Source organism: Olea europaea, chromosome 16 (genome assembly GCF_002742605.1).
Source record: "Olea europaea var. sylvestris chromosome 16, O_europaea_v1, whole genome shotgun sequence".
Classification (NCBI taxonomy): domain Eukaryota; kingdom Viridiplantae; phylum Streptophyta; class Magnoliopsida; order Lamiales; family Oleaceae; genus Olea; species Olea europaea.
Window position 1 is genome coordinate 10,061,189 of NC_036252.1, and position 23,118 is coordinate 10,084,306.

Consider the following 23,118-nt stretch of genomic DNA (forward strand, 5'->3'; position numbering starts at 1 on the left):
AGTCGAGATCTATTTAACCTTAGGATTGAAATATTGAATGGCGGTAAAGCATATCTTTTAGAACCTCCGGAGAACAAAGAATTATTTTCTCATCACTAGATCTTATTTTGATGGGTTAAAAAGGATTCAGACTTCTAGAGTGATGAGAACTAAGTATCACATACCTACATCGGTGTCGTTGTTTACACTTGATGGTAAGGCCATTATTTGGAGAAATATCAAGCAATTTTGCATTGCTGATTCCACCATTGATGCCAAGCATGTGGTAGCTTATGAAACTACCAAATCGGCTGTATGATTTAGAAAATCCTTACGAATATCGAGGTATCTGATGTCGGACAGCCCCTTTACACTTTATTGGGATTAAAATAGAACTATTACAAATGATAAAGAACCAAGAGTCATCCGAAATGTAAACACATTGAACAGAAAATATAATCTCTTAAGAGAGTTGGTAGAGAAAATGTTGTCATTAGTAAGATTGCTACTAGGATAATCTTGTAGACTCGTTTATTAAGAACCTATTAGCTACATTTTTGAGGGACATCTGCAAGATACAAGGTTGCAAGTCATGACACATATACTATAGGGTAAAGTCGGAGATTTGTTGGGTTGTATGCGCATATAATATATTTTGCTATGATAAAATAATTATTCATAATAAATAATTGTGATTTTATTTATTTATTGCATTATTTATTATTGACCATGTAAATTAAAGGGCCTATGATCACTTGAGATAATGTAAGATGGGTACTTGCGTTGAGAAATACAATGTGGCTCAACTTATATTTTGATCATAAATAATTTGTTGACAATCAATGTATAAGAGTTGGCACATTGAACTGAAAGGTTGTAGTGTGGACTAATTTACTGTTCGGGTTTGTGGTGTGTTTGTATCACAAAATAGTTAAAGTTGACATTAGTACACTTGGAGTGTATTGAACGGACTGCATGTCGAATTTAATTCTATAACATGACCCTATGGAGAATTGAATTTCATTAGACCACTGTATATTCATATATCCATTGATTGGATTATGTATATCTTTTTTGTGACTTTAATGGTTCTTTGATTCATCAGTGGATGAGATTAATTTGATTGGTCAAATTCTCAAAGAGTTGGATTACTTGAGAATGAGCGGAGTAGAGAACATGAATTCGTGTTAGGAACCGTCATCCTAGAAAATGGATAAAGTGACTACTTAAGTATTTTCTGTTGAACAGTTAAAATCTGAACTCAAAGTTTAGCAACAACTAAACCTCGACTTCTTGATCAGTTCACATGATTGTTGAAGAAAATGAAACTTAAGTTAGTGAGAATAATCAAAATGGCAAAATAGGCTCATACCTAATTATCAGATCTCAGATGAGAAAAAAATAGATATACGACAGGTCAGAAGAAAGTATTAAAAATTTATTGCCTTCTGTGATCTTATATATTCTAAGAGTTCAATCTTTTGCCTTTAGTGGAAAAAGTAAAGACTAATAATTAGATTGAGAGGTCTAAGGTCGACTAGACAGGATCTAATTATTGGTGCTTGGATAATATATGCCCGATCAGGACCCTATGGTAGTTTCATGAAGTATTAGAACTTAATTACAGCAATTATAATAATTTTGGCTTAATTGTAATTGCAATAAAGTTTTGTATTTAGTTGTAATTACTATGAAAGTTGTAAACTTAATTATAATTGTAATTGAAATTCTAGGGCTACACATGTAATTAAATGTAAACTAATTGGATTTAGACTTTAATTAAAATACCTTCTTAGATTTTAATTAGAACTCCTATTTGAATATGGAATTATTTTTGTATAAGGATTGGAACTCTTCTATCTCTATAAATAGAGATTAAACGGAATTGTAAAATATTCATAATACATGATTCCATGGTATTCAATTTTTGAGAGAGAAAAAGGAGAGAAAATTATTTTTCTTGCTTTTATCAACTGTCCAGATCAAGAATTGATTTCTTTACTAAATTAAAAGAAAGTGCCCACCTTTCAGTGTAGTCTTGATTTTGGAGAATACTATAGAAAACTTGGAGATTTGAAGCATCAAGTTCTTGGAATTAAAAAGCTGATGTTCATGGTTCAAAACTAATTCAAGAATTGATCATCAAATTTAGGCAAAAAATTTGAATATCTTATTCTTGATATAACATACACGTGAACATTTAGACGACCTTGTTTATTAAATTAAAGAAATTTTTAATTTCTTGATAATTTCGCTTCCGCATTCCTACAGGTGACGGTCCTAATCTACTTCTTAAAGTCCGATGCATGCTACAAGACTCTTTAATTGGTCTTTCTTTTTAGGGCATCTCTAATGATCTGCACCAAATTGGTGTAACTTTTACATCAAATTGGCACAACTTTCATGCTAATTCACGGTGACATCTCCGATGATTACATCATATGAATACTATTTTCTTTATATCCTTAATATTTATTTTTCAATAATTAATCTATTTCAAAAATTATTTAGTTACGAATCGATATTAATAGCAGAAAATCCAACTAAAAACATTTCCATGTATGGTATGCCCCCTACTTATTAGAAATCACAAAAAACCCCCCCTATTTGAGACCTTTTATGCAAAAAACCTCCTATCATCAAGATCCATTAGATTTTTCGTTAAAAATAGTAAAAAAAAAAAAAATCCAAAATTAAAAAAGAATAATTGTAATTTCAGTACCCAAACTTTTTATTTTTTTACTAGTTAAATCCAATTTTTTTATATGTGCTACTTACAATCCCAAATCTTTAAAAAATTATTGTTCACCCCACCCCCACTCCACCTAACCCTATCCCCTTTCATCTTATTCCCCAAATTGTTGAATCCCTTATTCCAAGATCTCGATATCTACTTTGATCCATAAATCGATTGTTGCATCCGTATCCTCCTTATATAAAGTCAAATTATCAACTTGTATTATGGAGATGACCATATTGGACCTCCCACTCAACAAGTATCTTGAAGGTGAATAGATAATCACCCGACTTTGTTTAAAGGCTGATTGATCTTGGACTATGGCGTCACTTGAAATGTAATATTTTCATCAATGCCGGCGTTACCATTAGGTGACATCGTTACCTCATTACCTTCAACATCTTATTGATCTATTGGATTAGATGAAAACTCGTCTCTCCCACTCAAATCACGTTGTCAAAGTATATTTGACACTAGGAGGTATCTACCTTAGGCTGTGCTCCAATAATTGATGGAGGTAAAATTGCTCATTTATTTCTTCCAATACGACTTTATTCTTGGACTGACAATTATTAATATACTTATCTTTCAGGAATGTTGCATTTGTGCTAACAAAAAACCTTCCCATCTAGATGACTATAAAAATTTATCCTTAGTATCTTTAGGGTATTCCACAAACAGACATATCTCTAACCAAAACTAAAACTTTTCTGTTTTCCCTTTCAGAACATGAGCTGGACCTCTAAATTTTGGATGTTATGCAAGCAGGACTTGAATCCATTCCACAATTTCAGGGGGGTTTTGAGAATAGATTTTGAAGGAACTAAGTTAATAATATATCCAACTATTTTCAATGTATATTCCAATATGATATAGGTAGAGTTGTGATAACCTTCATTGACCTAACCTTATCTAAAATGTAGCATTTTTTCCTTTTGAAGTACCATTCTTTGGGGGTATACTAGGCATACTCAATTAAGAAATAATACCATCGTTTGTCAAGTTGTCCCTGAATTCTTTCGAGAGGTAATCGCCTCCTTAATCAAATCGACATGTCTTAATACTCTTGCCCAAATATTTCTCGACCTTAGTCTTATACTCTTTTGATTTCTCAAAAGTATTTGACTACAAAGCCATTAGGTAAATATATTTGAATCTAGAGTAATTATATGTAAAAAAAAATTGCTAATAATTTTCTCTCTCTAGTGTATTCATGAGTGTACACATATCAAAATGAACTAGTTTCAATACATCTTTGGCTTTATCTCCTTTTATCAAAAAAGGATATATTGGTCATATCGCCATCCAAACAAGAATCACAGACTAACAATGGTATGATCTTCGCCCGACTTGAAAGCATCATCTCTAGTTAGTTTTTGTATTCTATTAAGGTTGAGTTCAAGACACCATATGTGGCACTAGTATAGTGCAACCTTTTATGGTTTACAAGCGTAATTTTTTTATTTCGTAATGCTAAATAAATGAAAATATAAAGACCATTAATTAAATGATCAGCGCAAACAAAAACTTTATTCATTAAAATGCTAAGCATATCAGACGCTGATTTTGCACAATAATGTTGTCCTATTAAATCAAAAAATTGAAATCAAATTTCTACTTCATTCGCAAGACACAATAATAATCTTTAAGAATTAAACGTCTACTATACTTAAATTAAGCAAAATATACTCTTATGCTCTTGCCAAAACTATTGCTCTTGTACCAATGATGATTTTAAAACTAACCTTTAGTGAGTTTTCTACTTCCTTTAAACACCTGCATCAACATGCAGATATGATTAGTGACTCCAAAATTTATAACTCAAGAATTTGTAGCATCAACCACTAAAACATTTGCTTTCGAGCTAGTGCATCTAGGCAATTTTTCTCTAGCTTCTTTTCAATCGTAGTTAGAACACTAGCCTCAAAGTTTTCCATCTACTTCTGGTCTTTTGTTGCTCTCATGCTTCTTGATAGCTTACTTTCTCTTCTTTCCAAATCCTCCTTTTAGCTTAAAACCAGATGAGCTACCAAATGATGCACGAGCATCGCCACTGTACCTTAAGCCCACTTTCCAAACTCTTTCATGAACTCAGTTAATGGTATCTTCATCTTGTACAAATAATTGTTCACAATAAACTATAAAAAATTATTAGATAAAGAATTCAATATCATGTCAAACTGAGTCTCCTTGATAGATGACTACACCCAGACTCTCAGCCAAGTTTGAAGTGTACAATCATAGTCAAATTATGAGATTTCACAGTTACTTTGGATTTCATGCAAATGTTCTATAAAGTATAAATTACTTCAACAAAAAAAGAAAGAAACTTCTTATTTCGATGACCAAACATGCCTTGAAGGGTCTGTTGTACGTCATTGGAGACACTATGACTTTCAAACCTTTTGTTATAACACGTTTGTCAATAAAGTTAAAATGAAACAGCTAGTCATCTTGTCTGCAATCTCCCACTCAACATATCTAGCCTTTTGAAATTGTCACATGGTCTTAGTAGGTCCATTAGAACATCCCTGAAGCACAAAATTAAGGTTTTTCACATTGAGCATAAACATCAAATCCTCAATTAGTTGGTTTTGTTTTAGAGTCACAAAAAATTGGCTAAGTGAGATTTGACATAAAAATAATAATACATTGCATATTAAAATTGAGGAGCAAATTACAATTTAGCATATGATACATGGATGCACGTGCAGATCTATCTAACTACAATAATGCAACGACTACTTGATCCTCTAGATCCAAAGGCCTCTCTATAGGAAAGGTTAATGTGCTAACTCATCAAGTTGGGACCTTTCCACTAAACAAATCATATCTAACACCAAATATTTATATAAGTCTAGTATAGCTTAATTTGTTCACCGAGATCATAAAGGAGAATCTTTATAAGAGGTTCATAGATAATCTGGATTTGAGTTTATAACCTTTGTTTAGATCTCTAGTACTTGAAAATAATTTCATCAACAATAAGATGACCATAAATTGTATTCTCCTTCTAGATGATCTTACCATAAAGTAATCCAATCAAGCAACTCGAACAATGCGACGCTCCTACAAGGAGTCCAATAGTGCCCTTGTGAGAATGAAGTTAAGGATCAAGACTCACACTATCACACTCGTCTTAGAGAACCATATGGCAATCATACATGACATCCAAGTCAATCTCGAACCAAGAGTTTCAACTACATATAGTAGAGGGTTAAATTCACCAATGACCACTTTAATTATACTTAGCGTAGTTATGACCAACTGAATTGATTTTGATTCATTATGGCCACAAAAATTGCTATTGATTCACAATGAGCACCCAATTCATATAAATTTCAGTCAAATACCGAACCATCACCACAAAATATATATGTATACACACACACACACACACACACACACACACATATATCGTGCACATACACACTCTCTCTCTTTCACATACACAAAAAAATCCACTAACCCAAGTTAAGAAAAAAGTCATATAATATAAATCAAATACAAATCAAGAAAAAAGTTACTGAGTAAAAAAAAAATTAAAAAATCAGTAACCCATATTAAAAAATTATATATATATTATAATGATTACCATATTGTGTTTTTTTTTCATTCTTATTTTCCTCTATTTATTGTGGTAATAATTACATGTAAATTTTTTTAATGTATGTTTTTTTGTAGTGGTAATAATCAAGTGGTTTGACTGAAATATTACATGAAATTGAGTGGTCATGATGAATCAAAATCAATTTGAATAGCTATGGTGATACTAAATATAAAGTAAAATAATCGTGGTGAATCAAAATCAATTTGAGAGGCTATAATGACACTAAATGTAAAGTGTCGTGGTCATGTGTGAAATCAAACCTATAGTAGAAAGTAATTACTCAATAGCCGCTCTGGTATATGATTATTGACTGTCTTTCTCTCTCCTAAATGTGTTGACCTCGATTTTTACGGACAACAGATGTCGGGCCCACTTGTGAACACGTGAACTAATTCCAACATGTGAGGACAGATTGCTAGTCGTCGATATTCCGAAAACGTGTATGTGGGGAAAAGTTCAACAATGCGAGACAAATGTGTTCGAGTTTCGACGATGGATTTGTAGAGTGATTGTATAATGATCACCAACCGCAAACAACTCAATCAAAGCTAAATAATGTAAACTTGTTGTTAAATAAATGTACAATCAGTAGAAGAGGAGATAGAATAGCTTTCAGTATTAAGAATTTCATTATCCTTCAAATGTTACATGGAGAGGGTAATTATAGTATTACAAATGAAATAGTGGCCCTTGGATGAAAGTACACGTGGCCTCTTCTCCTTAGTTGAAGCATCTAATTCTAGGAACCAATTTGGACTTGCTAGCCTGTAGTGTATTTAATGCTTATACAGAACAACAACTATATTGACAAGACTTGACATTTATACTCATTAAAATGCCCCATTAATCATTCCAAAAAGATTTCATACATAAGTTTAAAATCTTCGTGTGGGTTGTTATTGCTGTAACAAATTCCAGACTTTGTAGAAATTTCTTGCCTCAACGTCTTTGCTTTGATCGAAGAGATATGAATGAGCCTCAAGCTAATGTCAAAGGCCTCATCATATGTATGGGAAGCTTCACTGGAGGTGGTTCCAATACTTGAGTGGGTGGTTAACTAGAAGGCTTTGGTAGGATGACCAAGTCGACAAGAGGACCTGGGTGATGTGGGCAAGAAGATTTCGGTGATGTGGAGCCACATGTGGTGAGGCGTAACAATAGTCTCCCAAGTCCATGTATAGTTTACTTATATCATGCTCGAACTTCAGTAGTAAGCGGGATTTCAACATTCCATTGAATAATAATACTAAAAATTTTGTAACCTAACATAATTAATAGTCTTCCAAATGCAAGCATAGATATTGATGTCATGATTGAAATTGGAAGTTGCATTTTTTCGTGTTACGGGAGTACTTGATATTTGCTTTGAGCCAAGGTAGGATAAAGTTGAACTACTGAAGCCCGTTTATTTTTGAGATAGCTGAATATTTATTTCAAGCTGGGGCAAGATGAAGCCAAATTGCCAAGGCATATATTTTTTATGGTAACTAAATTTGATTTCGAGCAAAGACAAGATAACTACCAAGGCTCATTTATTTTTAATAATAGCCCTTGATAGTGGTTTCAATGATTTGATATCTTTGAACGTTACCAAGAAAAAGTAGCGAGGGCGTTAGGATTTTCCGTACACATATGGCCATTACATTAAACACATAATGATGGCGATGCTGTTGCAATCCAGAGTAAATACATTAGGGCTTGTGCACAGGAATCACACATTAATTTGAGACGTCATTTAACGAGACTTTTTGAATTCAACGCTTCATTTTTGGTTGAAAATCGGATGCCTCAGATCAAAAAGGGTTTTGATCAATGCCTGATGCTAATTTTCTGTTTAGTATAAAAGGCAAAAGTTGCCATTATTGTACCTTTACTTCTACAAAAATTATTTAAATCTTCTCTACAATAATATTTTTCGACAACTCCTATTTTTTGATGATTTACTCTTAGATTTTTTCCTTTCATCTAGGTAATAGTTTTAGATTTCTTCTTCCTCATCGCTTCCAACATTTTAATTATCTTGTAGCTCCAGAATGTTTCAGTTTATGCTCCTACCTATTATCTCTGGGCCAATTAAAAAAAATTAGAAATTGGGTAGGGAGGGGTCAGTATTCCATCTTTATCCACCAACTCCCCTGTTTCCATCTTTTCTTTCAGAGTTTACCACTCGTCAACACCTCTTGAACTTTGTTTAGGGTCTCGCTCCCTGAGTTCAAGAATATACACTCTAAGTAACCGCAGTGTTAAAGTTACCATTGCTAGGTATCATGAGGAAACTTTACCTAGGGGGTAGAACGGGGATGTTTAGCCATGAATGGGGGTCTTATAGATTATGAGGCTGGGTAGGAAACTGCCAAGATTCCTTCTGCTATAACCTCTGCCAAATTAGCCAAACTTAAGAGCAAATATTGTACCCCAAGCTATAAAGAGTTCCAAGTACCAGAGGACTGCAAATATGCTTGCTATCCAAGGCCTAGATGTGTGGCTGTTAGTGAATTCCTATTTAAGATAGGAATGCATCTGCCCTTGCACCCCTTCTTTAGAGTGGTGTTGAGGAGCTTCATGTTGGCTTTGACCCAAGTCCTACTAGATGGTTGGAGCCAATTAGTTGGGGCTACTTCCTTTAGAAGGAGGTTTTCTTAGTTGACTATATGCCTCTCCATGTTTTTGAAACATTGTTCAACCTCGGGTGCTTGGGAAAGATGAGTCAAATAGGTGTTACTATATTACCCCTTGGGGGGCTCATGTTCATTTTGTTGTGGGCCTTAACTCCTCCATTAAACATTGGAAAGAGTCATGGTTTTGGGTAAGGAGGAGGTGGAAAATGGTTGAAGGATACACTGTCCAAGCTTGCACTATACCGACCCAATACTCCTAAGCATATGAGTGCCTAAGACACCTTTGTATTTTTGCCTTTTTCTTCCATAACTTTGACTAACATTACCTTCTTGCTTTTTACAGATTTAGGGTCTTACTTCAAGCTACACGAAGCAGAGTGGGACATCGTTGTAGACATCTATACATGTTATCTAATGTTGCAGCATTTTGATTACTCGATCAACCTGAGCAGATATTTTCTTGACATCGATTTGAAACCTCAAGAGATATCACTGAGCCTTGTATAAACTGTTATTCATTAACGTTTTGGCAATTCTTAACCTTTGTTTTTGTTAATTTGTATAAAACTTTGAGAAGAAGAAGCATTTGACCCCTGACATGGCCTCAATCTTAAAGACTACCTCTATTATTAGCGCAGGCTATAAAGTCCTCCTCTGGGGGCACCAAGCACGTTAAGGAAAACTAGAGAACCTCAGCAAAGACCACTTTGAAATAGTTGTGAGGAAGTAGTCCAGAAAGTGGACAAGGCTAGGAAGAGGTCTGGTAAGAGAAAGGAGGAGGTTGAGGGACCTAAAAAAAATAAATAGGAAACTTTCCCATAATATCTATGCTTTGAAGAAATTCGGCGCCACTATTGCCATGCTACTAAACATTCTGTGCCTCCTTCTCCAAAGCTGATAGAGGCTTCCATGAAGGCCGTAAAAGTTGAAAAGGCGAGGAGGGCTAATGAAGAGGCTGAAAATGAAGAAAATCAGGCCTCACAGGCTATAAAGAAGGCTTTAGTGATGAGGACCCTTGGGAAGTTCGGGAGGTTTCTGGCATGGCAAGATGAGGAGATTGTCCTTGTAATCATGGATATATTGCCTCAAGCAGTCCATGGTCCAAATGCATAATTTCACAAGTTCTAAACAGAGAGGTGGCAATCCTATGTGTCCACCTGTGACGAATTGGACCTTATGGTGACTCTAATAAGCCAAAGTGCTAGGACTTTCGGGGTGGCCCTTGAGTGCCATGAAGTGTTAGCAAATATACAATCAAGGAATAAGGCCTTAGTAGATAAGTTGGCCTCTGCTGAGGAAGAATTGAAGAAAATAAAAAGCTAAGGCTAAAGTGATGAGGACTCCAATAAATTCTATGAGCGCCAAATAAAGCACTATGTGGAAGAGGCTGAGAGAGACAAGGCTGGGCTCAACTGATAGGTAAAAAGGCAGTGAAGAATTACTTCGCTAACTTCCAACTTACAGAAGAGTACTGGTCGTTTGATCCCGCAAGTGAACGGGATTGTGAGCAAGTAATATAGTAGTGTGTAGAGTGTCGAACCCACGAAGACTATGTGTTTGATCGAGTTAAAGCTAACAATTTCCTTAATTGAATAGCAAAATTGTATTGTAACTAACACTATAAAATCCATTAACTAACTTGAAAGTAATGTAAATATTTATCAAATTTGTGAGACATATTGCCAAGATGTCGAATCCTCCTTCCTATTCAATTTTTTAGTTAAATAATTTAAATTGACAATTTGAATTCATGCTTGTTGGTCAATGTTCATATTTTATTTAAAAGCCTCTCTCGATAGCAATTAAATCTAATCTTACACATGATTTTTCTATATTTCTATGAAAAATACGAACATGCAAGAAAGCATTAAACAAGCTAGAACATCTAAAAAAAAAAAACCATATGAAGCATACATGTATATTTTTATCATCTATCAAATCTCACATTATTTATTACATGTGCTAATGATCTAATTATCTCTCTCTATAACAACAATACCCACAAACAATTCAATTAATGACCAATTAATTGAAAAGCAAACAAAATAATAATAAATATCCAAACTGTTAAGATTTGGGGTCCATCTTAATAAGGTCAACCTTAGTAAGAGGAGTAGCCCAATATCTTTTTATGTTGGTCAATATTTCGATATTTTACCGATGTGGGATTATTTCCCATAACATGCCTCCGCAAGATAGTGACTCATTTTTTTGAGCAGACCATCTTGAAATTCGTGTGCTCATTTTTTAGACTTAATTGGATCGAATAGCTCGTTGGAGCTTACTGGGCTCTGATACTATGTTAAGATTTGGGGTCCATCTTAATAATGTCAACCTTAGTAAGAGGAGTAGCCCAATATCTTTTTATGTTGGTCAATATTTTGGTATTTTACCGATGTGGGATTATTTCCCATAACACAAACAATCAAACAAATTTAACGTCAATTAAATTATTTAAATTAAAAGAATTCATAACAAGGGTTCATCACATCCTAACAATAAAAAAGTTTAGCCTAACATAGTATCGGAATTAAACAAATAAAGTTTGAACTACATCACCGATAATTTGACGGAACGTGATTAATCTTTCAAAATGAATCCGCCGTCTCGTGTCTCTGCTTTCCGTGCGTAATTTCTCCTTTTCTCACACAGTAGCCCACCTTTGTGCATGAAATATATTCTCCCTCTGTCTGTCTGCCTTGAATTTTAAATTCCAGCCTCACAATTGTAGTAGGCAGCCACAATGTTTGACTAAAGAAAGAGGGAACTCCAATTCTGTGTATATTTATATATAATTTTACCACTTGCAACCTAGTTTGGAGTCCAATTTCTCCCCAGCAGCTTCTCAATTCCTTTTGTGCGTGTAATGCATATGTAGCAAAGAGCCCTCCTTTTTTTTTTTTTGCCGGCTGTAGCGTGTGTGTGTGTGTGTGTGTGTGTGTGTGTGTGTGTGTAAAACCTAGCAGCCCAATGTTTTTTTGTAGGCTTGTATCCTCTTTATTAGTTCCAAAGGTTCCAATTTCAGCCTAATTAATTTGTTGTAACCCATGTATTACTTGATTCAATTCAAGTTCTTCATGTTCCAAACTATGAAATTTGATCTCCAAACTTTGCATCCATTGGCTAGTTTAGCCCTCATATTTTGGATTTTACCATTTCACCTGTTTTTGCTTCTTTCCTTCAATTTCCTTTTCATTCATAAAATTTACCTATTAAACATAAAACACAATAATTTAGAATATAATTTGTCATAAGAATTATCAAATTTTGCTATTTTAGGGCCCCAATAAGTGTATAAAATACAGTTATCAAGTACCAACACTTTGCCATCTGTTGGAGAAAGTTTACTTACGACGAGGTAGTGGTATGGATAGAGGAGCTCTACCCAGAACTCAAAGTTGGAGGATTAAGGACAGAGTATTTGGATGAAGTGTCTCAAATCCCGACTAAGGAGGTGACTGAAGAAGAGGTAGACCAAGAGGATACTCTTGAAGAGGAAACTTCAACCCGAGATGTAGTTGAAGCGCCTTCTACTCAAGCACTAGAAACTTAGACACCGCCCACTTAGTATAGATTTTTTTAATTAATTTTTGTAATGTTGCTAACCTTCATTCGTAAATATTTCATTAATAGAATTAATGTTTTCATGTATGACTCCTATTTCATTTTAATGTATTTCGTTGTCCATTATCGCAGCTCCAAATGAAGTACTTTAACTTATTTGCTTTGCAATTAATTGCAAGACCTAACACTGCACTTAATCTACCATAAGAACTTGATAAATTCTTGAAACTCATAGGATTTTATACCATAAACAATGAATAAGCATCTCAACTTGACTTCAAAAGTACATGAACTTTGTTTCGACGCTTTGTCTCTTCGATGACATTCATCCTAGTCATGAAAGACTTACGATGTACACCTTGGAGGATCTTTGAGGCACCGCGCTTCCTTACAGGATGGATGGTTGATCCATGTAAAGGCTTCTAGCTTGACATTCAGTTTTGTTAAGACAAGGCATGTGATATACACGTCAGAGTACAAATGAGATAATCCCTTTTTAGGGATCCAATTCTCTCCTCTAGGCACCCACGCTTCCTTATATAGTGGATGATCCATCCATGTAAAGGCTTATCACTTGACGTTCAGCTTCATCAAGGCTAGGCATGTGATGTATCCTCTGAGTACAAATGAGAACATCCCTTTCTAGGGATCCGATTTCTCCTCCAAAGCGCCTACGCTTCCTTACATGATGAATGGTTCATCCATGTAAAGACTTCTCACTTGACGTTCGGCTTCATCAAGACAAGACTTGCAATGTATGCCTCAGAGTACAAATGAGGTAATCTCTTTTTGGGGATCCGATCTTCTCCTTTGGAACATCCATATTTCCTTACATAGTTGATGACTCATCCATGTAAAGGCTTCTTGTTCGACGTTCTATTTTGTCAAGATAAGGCATGTAGTGTACCCCTCGGAGTATCAATGAGGTAATCCATTTTTGGTGGGATCCAATTCTCTCCTCCGAGACGAACATGAATTTATTCCGAATGAAATAAGTCTTCTCCTCTTGCTTTAGATACTTTTGAACAAGATACAAATTTACTTACATTCAAGAGTTTTTACAAAGACTGGGTAAGATCTTCCAACCATAATATACATTCACTGAAGTGTGGCCAATGTGAAGAAGGTAATCCAACCTTTGATGGACTAATAGCATCAGCCACATACACAATTGAAAATGGAGTTTCTCCCATTAGAGTCTTGCTGGTGATTTAGATGGCCCATAACACTTGTGGCAGCTCATCAACCCATGCCCCTTTAGATGTATCGAGCTTTCATTTTAGAGTATGTTTGATAGTTTTGTTCAGAATTTCAACTTGTCCAATGGCTTAGGAATGATGCAGTGTGGAAATACTTTTTGATTCCCACCTCCTCACATAAATTCTTAACCTTTTTCTTATCAAATTATCTTCTATTATTTGGGAAGATGGAATGAGAAATTCCAAACTGGCATATGATATTCTTCCACAGGGACTTGGAAGTGTTTGCTCCTTAATTTTTACTAGTGGCTCAGCTTCAACCCATTTTGTGAAATAATTAGTAGCAACGATAAAAAAAACTTGTACTTCTCCTACCCTTGGGTAAGAGGCTTATGAGGTCCATACCCTACTTTGTAAAGGGCTAAGGGACAAATAACACCATTAATTTTTGAAAGGGCTGCCTTTTGATAGGGGAGTAATGCTAGTACTTATCACATTTTCTCATGAATTGTATAACGTCTTTCTTCAGGGTGGACTAATCATAAGCCTGCCTCAACATTTTTTGTGCCAACATAAGTCTTCCCGAGTGGTTACCACACATCCCCTTATGGATTTCACGAAATATATTAGTGGCCTCTTCCCGTCTAACACACTGAAGGAGGGTGAGGAAAAACCCCTCTTATAAAGCACATTATCCAAAAACACAGAGTGACTAATCTCCTCCTAAGCTTGTAGGCCTCTTTTTTATTTTCAAGAAGAACCTGGTCTTTAAGATATGCTATGATAGGTTGCATCCAGGCGGGGTTCCTTTCACCCATACTCACTTCTTTTGTAGCAATGGAAGACTTTAAGAGGTTCTTGATTTGTACCACCGTTAATAGTTTTTGAGTCTTTGCTACTAGCCAGATTAGATAAGGCATAGGCGTGGGTGTGGGTGTTTTCAACATGCAGGATTTAGACTGGCTCAAATTTTTTACAGGACGAGAGCAAGTCCATCACCAATTTCAAATACGCAGTCATGTCCTTGTCCCTGGCTATGAAGTCTCCATTAACTTGGCTAGCAATCAATTGGGAGTTGCTGTTGATGAGCAATGATAAGTGTAGTTTCTACATTTATTTGGGATTCTAAATGATAATATTTTATTATCATTTGAACGAATTAGTACCTAATTTGTTATTTATTGCTTTTATTAGGAAAAATTTATGTTTCAAAGAAGAATTGGAAGAAAGAACGGAAAATGGCTAAAATGAAGCAAATCTAAAGTTTGGGGACTAAAATGCAAATGCTCAAAAGTTGTTTTAGACCTCACGATGAAGATTTGAGAGTGCTCGGGGTCAATTAGATGAGGAAAGAAGTCAAAGAGATGAATTATAGTCAAAATATTATCAAACATCAACTTTCAACTGAAAAAGTTATGCTTCGGATTTCTAGTCTCATATTGAGATCCAATTTTGGCATAGAAAACGTTCAACTTGGAAAATCTCTAGAAGAATTGTAGCCCTCTTAATAGTATTTCTAACACACTTTGAATCAACTAAATCGGATATAAGGAAAGAAAGTTATGACAAAAATACTAGAAGTTGTTCGGTTGTTGAAACTTAGGCAAGGCATGCGCCCTCGTCTATAGGAGAGGTGTGCGCCCCAAACCAAAAATGAGTGACTGAGGCACCCCAAAGGCTCCCAAGCATATGCCCTAGATTACACTAGGTGCACGCCTTAATGTTGAATGTGGAAAAATTTAGGTTTCCTTATTCTATTTTGGAAAGAAATCTCCTTGGCATCACATAAATAGGAGAACAAGCCTAAAATGTAAAGTACCTCCTTTAAACCTAAAAATTCATAGATTCAACATATTTTTCAGGCGAAGAACGAGGTTACATCATCAACATCTAGGGAGTTGTGCAAGATTCTTGAAAATTATTCATCCAAAATCAAGATTTCATTTAAGAAAGTGGATTTCTCTACATTCTTCCATATTTCTTCGATCCGGGTGATGTCTTTTTATTATTTCTTGTATAATTTAATAATTATGATAGTTGGCTATGTTTTTCATTGTATTGGATAAATGATGAACCCTATTGTTTTGTTATTTTAATTCAAGACAATTAATTTAGTATTTCATGATTTTTCTTGATTGGTTTTGAATTCCCATTAAACTATCTAATTGCTTGATCACCAATTAGATAATAAGTTGCTTGTTGCAGTGTAAAAACACTTGCAAGAAGTCTAGAATGTGGTAAAATCAACACATGGACAATAGGTATTACAAATAATATTTATGGCATGTGCAATTATGTGTGATAAATCCTATGAATCAATGCATGTTTTCATATGAATTCGGATTAGAAATAGGACCGGGTCGTGTTAAACATAGGTTTAATATATCTTGAAAAAATATTGAATAAAAGGGTTTATCGATTGTCTTGAATACATGAGTTTACTAAATTATGAATTAAGAGTTGAACTAAATAGCATTAATGGCATTCACGATTCCAAAAAATTCATTTATTAGATAAATATTTTATTTGCTTACTTAGTGTAGTACTAGAATAGAGAACATAGAAATTATATTTCTCTTGATATCACCACACTTCGAATTTAATAGTGAACTACAAATTAGACCTTATTCCTCATGGAAACGATACTCTTAACTCACAAATCTTATTACTTGTACAACGATCCCGTACGCTTGCGGATTTTCTACGAACAAGCAGCCTTCTAACTTGCATTTCTTGGGCTAGTTGAGACCAACATGTAGTGCTTAATATTCAGATACATATTTCGTGGATTTAAATTCGAACCTCACCGAACGTTCAGATAATGTCCTTCTGGGCTTATTAGGACCACCCAGCTCTTGACTCGATTTCTCCATCAGAATGATCAACAAATAGGTTCCAGATGGAAGGCTTGGCAGGTTCCATCAACTTTTCCACTTTTAGGACACTGACAAATTCTGTTACAAAGTCCGCTAGGCTTGACCCTTGATGACAGCTCTTGATTTGATGTGAATGTCGAATTCACTAAGATCGACTCTCCATTTCAACAGCCTTCTCGAGACACCATGCTTCTAAAGCACATGTCTAAGCAGGAAGTTGGTTAGCATGTGTATTGCATGGTCCTAGAAGTAGGAACTCAATTTTTTGGAAGTTGTGATCAAGGCCAGGGACAGCTTCTCCATGTCGAGGGTAATAGGTTTTAGGAGCTAGGATAGTTTTCCTAGTGCAATAAATAGGCAGTTAGGTGGTGTTTTTTTCTCTGATAAGACCTACACTAATGGTCTCTTTGGATAAAGCCAAGTAAAGTCGTACAGCATCTCCAAAGCTAGGTTTCGATGGAGGGGGCCTTTCCGTAGGTGCATTTTTAGCCCTTGAAAGGCCTCTTCACACTCCTCCATCTATTGGAACTTCTTTTTCCATTTAAAACATTAAAAAAATGGTGACATTTGCCAGTGGCTTTTAAATGAAATGACTTATAGCCTCCATAGACCTATTAGGCTTTATACCTCTTTTAGCCTTTGCGGGACCTCATCTATATCAAGGTTCGAATTTCTTTAGGGCTTGCTTTTATGCAAAGGTAACACCAAATTTACATTTAAGGAATTCAGCTTCATCCTATACCTCTGTAGGATTTGAAAAGTCTCGTTCAGATGTGCCACATGGTCATTTGCCTTCAAGCTTTTGGCGATCATGATGTCCACATAGACTTCCATTATCTTGCCAATGAGGCTGGACAAACATTTTTTTGACAGTCTTTGATAGGTAAACCACCATTTTATAGCCTGAAGGGCATCTTCTTATAAGACCCCTATTATGATGAAATAGGTGTTTTCTTCATCGGTCAGGTGCATAGAAATTTGATTATGACCCGAGTAGGCATCCATAAAGCTTAGAATTCATGCTTAGTTGTGGAGTTCACCAGTTGGTCTATTCGAGGAAGGAAAAAACTATCTTTAAGGTAAGCCCTATTGAGGTTGAAGAAATCAATGCACACCCTCCATTTTCCATTATGTTCCTTTACCAAAATTAGGTTGGAGACCAGGTAGATGACCTTTGTGATGAAGCCATCCTTCATCTATTTCGACACCTCCTCTTTTAGGGCTTTAAATCTTTCTAGTTGAGGACCATTCTATTTTGTCTATCCACGACAGTTGTAGGATCAATTTTCAGGGAGTAGCAGCTGACCTTGGGATTGATGCCCACCATATCCTCATGCTTGCAAGTAAAGACGTCAAGGTTCTTCCATAGGAAGTCTTTAGGTTCTTCATTAATTTTTGCGAGCAAACATTTCCCTACCTGTAACAATTTGGTAGGAACTAAAAGAACCACCTGGAAATTTTCTAGCTCTTCTACAGGTATTGTTTGGGGCTCAATTTCAATGGCACAAGATCTAACTCATCCAATATGAACATTTCTTTTGGGGGTCCTCCATCTCGACCACCTCTTGTTCGGAACCCTGCCTGCCTGGGACATCTAACATAACCATGTCTATAATCATTACATTGATATCCCTAGGTATACTTTCTAATCAAGTTCAAATAACACTATCGAGCACCTCTTTGATCACCTCCAATCATCGTTATCCCCTAGTCAGTCAGAAATTTCATGCATAGGTAGTAGACAAAGGTGACGGCTCTCAAATCCTTTAGAGCAGGTCTTCCTAACATCCTATGATAAGCTAACCTATTCTCCGCTCTCAAGAATTTCATTAAGTTCAAACTTGCTTGGGGTTGCTATCCTATTTCCATCGCAAGCATTATTTTTTCCCTTAGAGTGATGCTGTCTGTGGAGAAGCCGTATAAGGGGTGGTGATAGGAATTAGCTCACGATCCACAATCATTTTATCAAAAGTAGCTCCAAAAAAACGTTGATATAGCTGCTATTATCGATGAGCATTGGATTTAGCTGATTTCGGGCCACCACCACCCTTACAACAAGGGCGTCGTAGTGAGGGAATGGGTATCCTCTGCGTCTTCCTGAGTGAATACAACTGACAGTACTTGACTTTTTTTGAAACTTTAATCCACTATGTAACTGGTCAATTAGGGGCCCTCGACCACTTTGGCATTGTTCTTTCAAGAATTCTTGTTTCGCCTCCAGCATAGAGGCCTCCAAAGGTAGTGTCGATTTCATTGATGGAGGCATCTCCCGCATTAGCTTGGTAGCCCCTACGCTATCGCTGCTCTTTCGACCTTTCGGCTTCACCTTCTCTTCTCCACCGGGGAATTCTTCTCAACTGTGAGATGTGGCGTCCTCACACCTAGCAGGCTAATCCTACCATATTGGGGGCCTATTCCTTTGAGGAGAATCATTCCTTCGATTGTTTTGTGGAGAGTTGGGCGATGTCTCTGTAATATGTCGTTGCATGTCATAAGAATGATGGTATGTGCAATATTTCGAGGGGGTTCGACCTATCTCTAGGTCTCAATCCTTGCCATTGACCTCTTCCCATTCGGGTAAAGTGGGCTATTCTTTTGGTCCTGGTCGTTAAATGTTGGCTTCAAAAGTAATACCTTCACAGACCAACGTGGGCACTGTATTCAAAGTGGCTACAGTAAGTGCCTTATCCCGAGTTGGGAACAATTACACTACCAACCTGGTTCTACTGGTGGTCTATAGGTGAGAGATGGGTCATCTCCCATATTGCCTTTATTAAGGTTGAAGACCTGTATTGACTCTATTTCTGTGATCAATCAATTTCTCATTGATGATCTCCCGCCTCATCATTTCTAGTAATGCATCGTAAGTGATTAGGTCTTTGTTTTGCACATCCCTCCAAAATAGAGTATTCATGTTTAGACCTCTTTGCAATGCCGATAGGGCTTCACGATCAGTGAATTGTACACAACACATTATTTCATTAGTGAATTGAGAAAAAAGGCTTTTCAAACTTTTCCCAGGTTGTTGTCTCATGTCCTGGAGGTGTTGAATGGAAACCTCTCCCTCTTTGCTTACAGAAAACCTTTTCGGCCAGGTCTTACTACTCTTAGGAGGTAGCCTGTATACCAAATCTCTGCCACTCCACTTAAGGTCAAGTGAAAGGCTTTACATTTCACAGCTAGGGTGGCGCCTCACAAGTTCATATGAGTATTTATAGCAATTCAAATGTTAAACCGGGTTGGCTCTACCGTTATACTTTGGTATTTTAAGCATCATATAATGGCTTGACACTGGAGCATTCCTCAATTCTTATGAAAAGGGAAAATTTTCGTCATTATCATCAAGGTCACAAAATTGCTGGGGTTCATCTAATTCATCGTCATCATCAACTTGATACCTCGATGGTGGATTGGATGGGCCCGCTTGATTCCCAACCACCTTGAGTCGTAGATGGTGGGGGTTGTGGCCTATTCCGTGGTTCCGAAGGTTGCTGAGGCTATCTGTGCCTCGGTTTTACTGGGTTAATTCTATCAAATACACTGTTGGACTATCTAGGCCTACTTTTTGATTCATATTCTAGTGGGAAATTGCCTTCCATGCTAAATGGGGCCTCGATGGGTCAGCCGAAGGTATAGTTGGAGAAAATATCAACTCTTGCTTCTCTTTCCATGGGACTAATTCCCCTGGTATGTATCAAAGATGGGGCCATTTGGCCCTGCACTACGTCCTGTTGTGGATATTTTTCTTCAGGTGCATAGGGAGGCATTGGCTAACCTCCTTGGCCATGCATTTACATCAATAGTTCTTGCATGACCAAGTTTTGATTGGTGATATTTCTCATATGAGCTGCCATGATAGCTACCTCCCTAGTAAGTTGTGCAGTCATTTGCATCCTATGGCGCCTGTGATGGTGGTGGCTGGAGAAGCTGCCAGTGGGGCTTCATTTGTATTTTTATTCTCTCCTTGGAGGAATGTCACAGTCAAAACTCATTTTTGTCAATCTAAAGTACTCAAATTTTATCCAACTTTTTGAGAGTCCTCTTGTTATTTTCCAAGAACAAATCATTTTTTAAGGAGGATGCCTAGGTTTAATAGCAAGCTTTTTCCACATGAATGCTCATAGTTGTAGCATTGAATTTTCACAGATGGTACGGATCTGTTGACCTCGATTTCCATGTGAAGCAAATGCCGAACCTGCTTGCGTACACGTGAGGACAAGTTGTAAGTTGTCAATATTACGAAAATGAGGACGTAGGAGAAACTCAACGACTCAAGACAAATGTGGCGGTGGATTTGTAGAGAGATTGTATACCGATCACCAATCGCAAACAACTTAATCAAAGCTAAATAATTTAAACCTACTGTTAAATAAAGTACAATCAGTAGAAGATGAGCCAAAGAATAGCTTTTAGTGTCAAGAATTGTATTAGCCTTCAAATGTTACATGAAGAGGGTATTTATAGCATTACAAACAATCTGGTGGCCATTGGATGAAAGTACACGTGGCCTCATCTCCTTAGTCGAAACATCTAATCTTAGGCATCAAATTAGACTTTCTAGCCTGTGGTGCATTTAATGCTTACATAGAATAGCCACTTTATTGACTAGACTTGACATTTATACTCATCAAAACATCTCATCTATCATTTCAAAAAGATTTCATACATAAGTTCAGGATTTTTTTCTTGTGGAGCTTCCTCAACTCAACACCTCGACTTCGCTGAAGAGATATGAATGACCATAGGAATAATGTCCCAGGTCTCGTCACTTGTGTGTGAAGTTTCGTTGGAGGTGGTTCCAATACTTGGAGTGGATTGGCTAGCCCAATGGTTGATCAAAGGGCCTCTGTGGGTCGGCCACGTGGATAAGAGGACTCCGGGAACATGGGTAAATTGTGGAGCCACGCGTGACAAGGCGTAACAAAATAATTTTTGAATCTTGCTCCATGTATAGGGGCTAGTTGATAATATTTTTAACAGATTGTCAGTTATGAAGATTTAATTAGATATTGGACAAAAAACACAATTCAACCAACTAATGCAATATTGTCACCCGTAAATCTATAAAAATCTGTAAATTTAACTGTATTATGAGCTTAAATCATGGTTTTATCTATTTATTTATTTATTTTTGGTTGGATTAATCTGCTATGCCAAAGAGATCATCCAAAAAAGTAGTGCCAGAAAGTTACGTGGTGGGAGATGATTGGATGGAAGAGGTGATTGTGCTTATAAACCTGCTTAACAAAGTATGATGTATATGTAACATAATCTTTTTTTATTTGCCTGGAATATGTAGAATTTGAGACATTCCACCCTACCCCATCCAACCTAACCCTATCTCCTTTTCTCCTACGCTTATATATGAAAAAAAACTCCACAGGACAAATACAACGTCTACTTTAACAAAGTCACAAGTCACAACGGCACTCAACTATGCAAAAACAACAAACAACTCATTTCAAGATCTTGGTTCCAGTTTTCTTTCTTGGCATTTCCCCGTGGCCTTTTTCTTTCTGTCGTCCATTCTGTCTTCTCTCTCTCTCTCTCTCTCTCTCTCTCTAAAACCCTTATCTTTTCTCTCTACAAGTCCCCATTCACATCTCTTCTCTCTCAACTCATAGAATTTTCTGGTTCTGAGTTCCGTGGGAGAAAATGGAGGAATTCATTGGAGGCAAGAAGTTCGATCTGGCGGATCAAACAGAGAAAAGGCCCGAGTTCTGTATCAATGACAATATGGATGTTCTCATAGAGATATTGAAGAGACTTGATGATCGGACACTAGGCGTGGCTGCGTGTGTTTGCAGGATGTGGTGCTCGTTAACTCGGAACGAGTCGCTATGGGAACACCTGTGCTTCCGCCAACTGTCACCACCACCCGAGGGTGTGCGGGCAGTCGTGGCGGCGTTAGGTGGGTATCGAAGACTGTACATGGGCTGTGTGAAGCCTGTACGAGAGCTAAGTGTGGTACGTGAGTTGGACAGAGTCTGGACTCGGCATGAGGTGGAACTCTCCCTATCTTTGTTCTGTGTGGACTATTATGAAAGGGTTTTGCTTGGTGATGGTGGCAGACTCGGTGGTGACTCGGCACCCTCCGCCTCCTCGCTCATTCTCCTTTGCAAAGAGATGAACGTGTGATTAGACGGACCAAGAGCATGTTATAAGGAGGAGGTTGAAAAAGTATGAGCAATTTTAATAATGATTTGAATTTGTATTGCCATTTTTACTATAACATTCATTCAAAAATAAATAAATATATCTTTTTTGTGATTATGTGAATTACTTACTAACAGATAGAAACAATTAATGTTTCTTTAATATGTTGGAAATAGTATTGACAATGAGATGGGCTTCTCCATCTCCTGCTATGTCGCAGGTAATTTTCAAGAGGCAGGGTGAGGATTATGTTCCTCATATTAGGGATGGAATATTTTGTCATCCTAAATTGAAAAATAAATAATTTTGTGAAGTGTGAATCGGTGACCTTTATAGTTCAGCACTTAAGTCTTAAATAGATAGCTTCTGTCCATTTAAC

General features: G+C 36.5%; 1 protein-coding gene across 1 annotated transcript; it reads left to right on the forward strand.

Annotated features, from left to right (window-relative positions):
* The first annotated feature begins 21,999 nt into the window (after nucleotides 1-21,999).
* LOC111412807 (F-box protein SNE-like) lies at nucleotides 22,000-22,803 on the forward strand. The gene has a single exon (XM_023043706.1). It carries the CDS (start codon nucleotides 22,239-22,241, stop codon nucleotides 22,719-22,721), a length of 483 nt encoding a protein of 160 aa, XP_022899474.1. The 5' UTR covers nucleotides 22,000-22,238; the 3' UTR covers nucleotides 22,722-22,803.
* The last annotated feature ends 315 nt before the right edge of the window (nucleotides 22,804-23,118 follow it).